The sequence below is a fragment of the Aplysia californica genome, unplaced genomic scaffold, assembly GCF_000002075.1.
Source record: "Aplysia californica isolate F4 #8 unplaced genomic scaffold, AplCal3.0 scaffold00128, whole genome shotgun sequence".
In the NCBI taxonomy this organism is placed as follows: domain Eukaryota; kingdom Metazoa; phylum Mollusca; class Gastropoda; order Aplysiida; family Aplysiidae; genus Aplysia; species Aplysia californica.
Window position 1 is genome coordinate 669,650 of NW_004797398.1, and position 8,509 is coordinate 678,158.

Here is an 8,509-nt window from a genome sequence, read left to right on the forward strand (position 1 = left end):
GGGGGGGGGCATGAGACAAGCACACGTGAGCGAATAGGTCAGGGCATACGTTTGTATATATTCATTCATTAAAGGTGGTAAATTGTGATCGTTTGACTTTTCGAGTACCGGCGTCTGCAGTAACGATGTAAAGCGCTTCGGTGACGCACGCAGGAGACCCGAGTTCGTTTCCCGGGTGGAAATGATTTATGTCGAGTATCTTGGTCTTTCTACTAGAATGTTGTTCCCCTCTCAGCACGGGTCGGTCCAGACGGGCAGGGTCGGAAGCCAGCCTCTTATATTATCTAAACTGTGTCGACGGGAGCATAAAAAACACATTTCTTTGGCGGTACACGCACGCTGGTTGTAAAACCGTGGACAACAACGAATGCGTCGGAACCTCAGTCTGCAGCGGTCTTCATTACTTCAAGAACGGACTTTTGGTTTCTGTGGGCTACCCACTTTACTTTTAGACCCGCATACAAAGATCTGAAAAGATTTGACAGGACGATTTTGTCTTATCCCATTTAAAGTGCAGACGTACGAAAGTAAATGAGCTATAAATAACTGCAAGCAAAGTGAACTGGATGTTACCAAAAAACGAACGGAAACTACTGTACCTGCACAGAAACTTCAACAGAGGCAAAACGTAGAATACACACGTTTACTTGCATTAATCGTTATTATACACGTAACTATGATATGTAAAGTTACAAATGCAATATATCTACATGTGTCTACTTATTATGTAGGCCCTATATAAATACCAACTTATATATATGCAAAATCAGAGTTAACAGTCCGACTTGAAATATATACAAATTAGGTTAAGATTCTATTTTGCCTTCAACTTGAGCCGACTTACACTAAAGCAGGATTCCTGATAACTATGCCTAGTGGAAAACATGTTTCCTCATATCTAATTACTAGAATTCCAGTATACGAAGTGAAGTAGGGAACAAAAAGAGTATCTAAAATATTTATTCATATTAGCACGAAAGCCTTCTGTAAGATAGTTCCCCTATTTAATATTCTAAACAACATGACATCTAAGTAGCCTAACTTTATTTTTAATTGTCTAAATTACATATTCACTTCCCAATACCATAATCTCAACAGTGTAAAATATATTTCATTTTAAAAATTATATTATTATTATTATTATTATTATTATTATTATTATTATTATTATTACTATCTAACAATGTATTCGTAATATAATTGGTGCCATTCCGCTTAACGGTCTGCCAGACTGTGTTGTGTCAATCGGCAAGGCTTGGGGTTAGGGCTAGGGTGTGGGTTAAGGTTCAGATTAAAGTTAGAGGTGGAGTGAGTGTTAGGTTTAGAATCATGGATGTTGATGGTAGCAGAGTAGTAGACCGTCATGTGGAGCAATTATCAAACTGGCACGGTGCTAGAGCTCAAAGTAGAACAGTAACATTGCCGTAAGACAGTCGAGTGGACTGGCACCATAATATAATCTTAATCATCTGGATGATCTTTTCGCGTCAACGAGACTTCAGACCACCGTAATCTTAAAATGTGAAAAGGCCTGCCAATATTCTAATTCTTGTGACCGTTGTTTATCTAACTTGTCGGTGTTACTAAAGCATCAAATTGTGTACTATTAAAGAAAATTAAAAACCACAAAAGTCTAAACGTCAAAATGATCACTTTTCCTTTTCAGAAAGGAATTTTTATCCCCAAATCATGCCAGTTTTTTTTTCTCCACATATTAATAAGTCTTCTCGATTGTCCGTTTCCTTCTCCATATCATGTCGCAGACCTTCTTTCTCTCGATTCCAGATTTTCTCTTGGCTCTCGTGTTTCTATCAAAGAAACGATAGCGCTGTGTGTTCCTGGAGCAAACTTCAGGGTTTCTGAACAGAAACTACACACCAGAGAGCCAGAGAATGTATGTAGGCTACACTACAAACCAAAAAAAAACGTCACTCTCCGATCTTATCTCACAATCTACGCACAGTAAATAATTAATAGACGTCGCCATTGGCGCTGATTAAAAAGGTTTTATATCTTTTCTGATCAAAAAGAGATTCTTTTGTAACAAACGTTTTAAATATACACTGTATTAAATGAGTCTGTACCTGAAATTGGCATTCTACACTAAACAGGTTTTAGAACCAATCTAAGAAGCGACGAACCTCATTTCCCCTTGACACCTATCATACTATACAGGAATATATTTTAGATTTTTAACCAACCCAATATACTGTAATAGTAACCATCGAAAGAATAAATGTTAAGAAAAACAACAAAATAAAGTCCCGACACTGCTTCTGTAATATTATACAGGAAACTTTATCCTAACACTTTACGGACTCAGCTTCTCGGTATGCGGTAATAATAACCATCGACAGAGGAAAGAGTAGATTCTATGTCAAAACTAAAATCATGAAAACTACAACAACAACAACAACAACAGCAGCAGCAGCAGCAGCAGCAGCAGCAGCAGCAGCAGCAGCAGCAGCAGCAGCAGCAGCAGCAGCAACAACAAAAGCCAAGTAAAATGCAAGTGCAAAAAGGAAAGCCAGTTTTGATTAACCAATATCCAGCATGCAGATTAGAGTCGTACCAAGGCCATGCATGTCATGAAAACGAACGCAGCTGTGCGCATGCAGAAATTGCCATGGTGCATCAATAAGATCTTGAATGATCAACTAACCCAATCCCTCTGCAAAACCAGCTTACACTTAAGTATTGTGCCGTACATTATTAAAACATAACAAAAAAAACGAAGAGATGTAGACAAACACTACCATGATACGTATGGGCGTTGGCAACTGTTGTTGTTGTTGTTGTTGTTGTTGTTGTTGTTGTTGTTGTTGTTGTTGTTGTTGTTGTTGTTGTTGTTGATGATGTTTTTGTTGTTGTTGTTGTTGTTGCGTAAATTTCCACTGACTTTCTCCTCACCCGCACATACCCAGGACCGCCCGGAAGACTGAAGGCCTTACAAAATATTGTGTGTGGGGGGGGGGGGTATACGTTGTCTAGACCTAGACATTACGGTGTTCGCCTCTCGTTCAATTAGGTACCAAGTTCGAAACCTGACACCACAGAAAATTTTCATTCTCAAAAATCGTTTCCATTCACCTCCTTTCCTGCTCTCTAACCGCCATTTTCGAAACCTGACACCACAGAAAATTTCCATTCTCTAAAATCGTTTCCTTTCACCTCCTTTCCTGCTCTCTAACCGCCATGTTCTGTCGTCTGCTTTCGTCTCCACTTTTTACACAAATAATCAAAGAGAATGTCATGAGAGGGCTGCGAGTTTGAAACCCCAGGTATAAGTTGTAAAATTCATTTGACCTGTTTCCCTTGCCCGTTCTCATGTCTACCGCTGCCTAAACACCACCTCTTTAATAGCTAAACCAACCATCGTTACTGGGCCCTTTTTGTGTTGTCGATGTTGTTGAAGACCGCAACACGTATTCACGCCGTGCCGCAAGACTGCATGAGCCTTGACCTCATTTGTTTGTTTGTTTGTTTGTTTGTTCGTTTGTTTGAGTAAAGAGTTCTCAGGCACTTCCAAACCAATTAGGTCATATAAGTGCCTAAGATTGTAGGCGTTTCAAGAGAGTAAAACACACATTTTTTAAAAAGGAGAGCCAGGGATCGGACGACCGACGTTTGATAACATGAAAGAAGGAACCGTGACCTTTTCCGTGGAACGTTATGGTCTAGATCTATTTTTCAATATGATCCGTGCGTTCTGCTCCAATTCCAAGCGCGTACATAATATCAAAATAGTAGAGAATCTTTGAGAACATCGCGCACGCTTCGTCTTCCTGAACGTTCCCCTAGACCTCGGCATACAACCACGAGAGGTTTATTGTAATGATTGTCCCTTTCCTCACGGGGAAAGAAAAGAGTTAACACACTCTTGTCACCAAAAGCGTCTAGAAAAGTATTACCGGTCTCCCTTATTGGTCCTCCCTATGGGTTTCTTTTTTTTTTCTTTTTACAAACTTTCTCCACCCCCACCCCTTCCTCTTTCCCGTACTCATTTTACAATCATTAAAGTCTCTCCCACCCTTTTCTTTTCGCCATATTAGTGTTGTGGCGGTTACCGTGGCCTGTTTGTGTTTCTTTTTTCAAAGTTCTATTATAAGCACAGGGAGTCTTGGCGCCATAACTAGACAGACAAAATAGAGCGTTTTAAATGTATAAGTGTGTGTGTGTGTGTGTGTGCGTGCGCGTGAGTGTGGGCGTCCTTGCGTACGTGAGTGTGTGTGTGTGTTTGCGTGTGCGAGCGTGCGTGTGTGCGCATGTGTGTGTTTGTGTGTGCGTGTGCGCGCGCGCGCGCGCGTGTGTGTGTGTATGTGCGTGTGTGCGTGTGGCGCGCCAGCCTAGCCTGAACTAAAGTCACACTAAGCAAACTTAGGAAATTATACAATTAAATGGTCTTCCGCGGGGGAATTACTCCTGATGTATAGTATAACCACAAGGAAATGACATGCCATTATTGTGCTGCTGTATAACCACAGGGTAAAGAGGTGTCATTATTTTGCTTACTCGTCGACAGTAGGCGATTATTCAATAACCACAATTGCACATGCAGTAGGCCCATCTCCATGATATCACGACCGCAGAACAACAAGGTTCTATCTCCTTTCTATCATTTAAGAGATTCAAAGTTTCCACACACTATTATATATCCCTTTTTTTTAAGTACAAAATAACATGTTTTCTAGTTTTAGTAATCGTTTAACGGCATAATATGTGCCGAAGATTAGAGGTTTACAAGAGAGCCACAAACATCAAAAAAGGAAGAGAGATCAGGACGATAGGTGTCTGAAAGGAGAGAAGAAGCTAACCACACCAGAGCACCCACCAACCTATAGCCTACCTCATTTATTATTACTTAAGAGATATTTAGAGTTCTCATGCACTATAATATATTATCTGCCTCATGAAGTACAAAATCGGTACGGTTTTATCTAGGAAAAAACAGAATAGGGGGTTTAACCTTTATATATAATGATGCAGAGTGAGTGCAAGGGGGTGCCCCAGACACTGTAATTATTCCAAACACTAAAAACCGAGTGAGAACCTTGTTGCACTGGGGTACTAACGACACACACATATATATATATATATATATATATATATATATAATAAAACAAAAAAAGTGCACGAACATAAAGCAACGACGAATAAAACACAACAATGATCCACAGATTAGTACGATTATTCACACGCATTATTAACATTCATGTGTTCTGTGAGAGTGTACTGGTTAATGCTAACACAGCGTTTGAATTTAGGAATTACGGGCAAGGGGGGGAAAGAGGGGGGGGGCAGCAGTGAAATGTCAATTATAAAATGAAGTAAAATAACCGAGTAGGCCAGTCCAATGTGTCTTTGTTATCATTCTGTGAATGAGGGGCTGGAAAGAAAAAAGGTCAAATTTAAAGGAATAATAATAGGATGTGTCTAGCCGTATTACTGATTTGTAGAAAGAAATATCATTCATGTTCTATTTTATTAGCCCATCATCATCCTACAACCAGCCTCATTTGATTTAGTTCCCGTAAGAGTTTTACAGAATATGCAATAAATATTATACATGTGCCGAAGATTAGAGAAGTTACTAGAGAGTAGCCAACAGAGAAATGAAGGAGAAGAGATAAGGACGACAGAGGATTTTTTTATACATGTATATGATAAGAAAGAAGGAGCTGACCACACAAATGCACCGGCCAACCACCGAGCTGCAACATTTTCAGCATGACATTGATAGGCTTATCCATTGCACCGTTTGACGAATGCCAAAATGACTGCATTGCAGAAAATCTGATGATAACCAGGGATAAAGCTACACGTGCTAAAACTACAATATGGAAACTAAAAAGAGTGTTCAAAATTCTCGCAAATCTTTGGGAAATCTACAAAAATGGCAGGAAGTTATCCCCCCCCCCCTCCCTCCCCCTCCCCAAAAAAGTAAGTTCCTAAAGTCATGACGTTATACTTCTACTAAAGCAGAGTCAAGCGATGTCATTAAAAATCTCAACACTTCATCTCGAGACATGAGAAGTAAAGGAGGAAGGGGTGGGAGGGGGGGGCAGAGAAAAAATCGTCAGCTGAGGCCAAGAGGTGACTATATTATTAGTATGTCCACATTCCTTGAATTCCTTGACTTGAGAAGAAAAAAAGTAGGGAAAGGTATAGATAACACTTGTATATAAGACGCTAGACACATCGAGAACTGTGACTGTGGCAAAACTACAGGGCTGATTGGTTTGATATTTACCGAAATAATGCAATACTATTGTCACAAATCTCCCATTATGCCACTTTTGGCACTTTTGGACAAAAGGGACATGGTCCCCTCTGACTGTCAGGCCACGAAACATGACTGGTCAAGACTCTGAATCCCTCAAAATATGAACAAACCGCCTCAAGTTCCATGCAGAATTATATTCATCATAGAATTTAAAAACTCTCCCCCATGCAAGTTCCAATCATTGTCAGAAACTAGAAAAGAGATTCATGCATTGCACAAACAGTAACAGGCCGCATCATTTCCCCCCACTTGCACTAACCAAAGCATCAAAGAAAGGGCTGGCTCATGTCGAATCTGTTTGAACAAACATTGATCATCACAAAAGGTAGACTTAAGAGATAAGAGAAATACATGTATTTATATCAATGGTGGCTATAATGATGTACTGTAGTGAATATAGGGCATCAGAGATATTAACAGTGTGTGACTATGAAATAGTTGAAGGTAGTGTAGCAGATATATATTTATAGCAAGAAACTATGAAATAATTGAATACATGTGTATACAGTGCATAAGATATAGATCTATTTATAGCAAATGACAATGAAATATTTGAATATAATGTAGCAGATACATATTTAATTATAACAAGAGTCTATGAAATAGTTGAATATAGTGCATTAGATGTATTTGTAACAAGTGACTATGAAATAGCTGAATATAATGCAGCAGAGATATTTATGGCAAGAGGCTATGAAATAGATAAATATAGTGCAGCAGAGATATTAACAGTAGGTGGAAGAAAGTCAAAACACAAGACGCAGTAAAAGAAAAACACAATATTTCGTCATCAATAAAATAACAACATAAGGAAAGATTCTCGGCAACAGGAAAAGCAACAAGTAGACCATTCATTGACAACATGTATTCTGGTCAAGATTACAGAGCAGGCACAATAAATATAATACATATTATGCACAGAAAGGTGGGTTTGAGTTTGAGAAACACATCGAAACAATAGCGGTCATTTAGTGCAGGGGAAAAGGTAAGGTGTATACAGACAGACAGAAACAAAAGTAAGAAAGAAAAGAAGAAAAGGCACAAAAAAATGTCTTTAATACGCTTTAATTCAAGATTCCACGGCAAGCATTGTCAATACAGTATCGCATAGAAAGATGTCTCTGATATAAAAGAATAATAAAGCATTGCATAGAAAGATGTCTCTGATATAGGACTAAAGAATATTGTATAGCATGGAAAAGGGTTTCTCGTATACAAAGGATATTGCATTGCAAAGAAGGGTGTCATATATAGAAGAATATTGCATTCCATAGAACGGTGCATTTGATCTAAAAGAATATAGCACTGCATAGAAAGGCGTATTCGATGTAAAAGAACGCATTGCATCGAAATGGGTCTCCGGCATTGAACAGAAAACAAGAAAACAAACAACCTCCGCCAGGCTACTCACCATCCACCAAAAGAAAAGAATCCAGCAAACATGGCCAACGCAAGCCTGCCAACATCTGTGGTACTTCCTTCCGTGAACACCTCGAGGTGTTCTTGGGCACTCTCTGTTTGGAGGAGAAATTATACACGTGGGCGGTTGGCGAATGCTAGGCGTGGTTTGCTCCTTCTTTTCTATCAAACATCTATCATCCTTCTCTCTCCTTCATCGTTTCTTTGTATGTAACTCCCTCTGGTAAAACATCTAATCTTCGGTGCTTGTGCGACCTATTTGTGTTGCAAGTGTCGTAAAACTCATGCTATAACTAAAAACTATAAGGATGAATACACAAATAATAGGAAAAGTCGTTTCGCGGAGAGCAACAAAAGAGGGGGTTGGAACACTATCAATGACCAAACTCAGATAAAACGTATGAATAACTCCTCTTATTCTTACTGCGTAACAATTAACTTTTCTTCATCTCAACATTATCATCATTTTTACAACCATCCTCACAATCTTGGTCATTATCATCACCAGCATCATGATCATCATCATCATCATCACTGTTCTTTCGTCGAAAAAAACATAGTGGAGATTTGAACACAGTTCAGAGAATATTATAGTTGGGTTTTGTTTAAGTTTCTTCATCATCATCGTCATCATCATCATCATCATCATCATCATCATCATCAACAACACTAAACCCACCACCACCACCATCATCATCATCATCATCTTTCATCATCATCATCATCATCATCATCATCATCATCATCATCATCATCATCAAAATCACCACCACCATCACCATCATCATCATCATCACCACCACCACC

At 39.1% G+C, this 8,509-nt stretch overlaps 1 protein-coding gene across 1 annotated transcript in view; it reads right to left on the minus strand.

Moving 5' to 3' along the window:
• Positions 1–8,509, minus strand: part of LOC101861357 (cystine/glutamate transporter) — a 39,913-nt gene that overhangs the window by 19,831 nt on the left and 11,573 nt on the right. Inside the window, exon 4 of the mRNA XM_005096393.3 lies at positions 7,695–7,797. Within this exon, the coding sequence (XP_005096450.1) occupies positions 7,695–7,797 (103 nt within the window). The remainder of the gene's footprint in view (positions 1–7,694; positions 7,798–8,509) is intronic.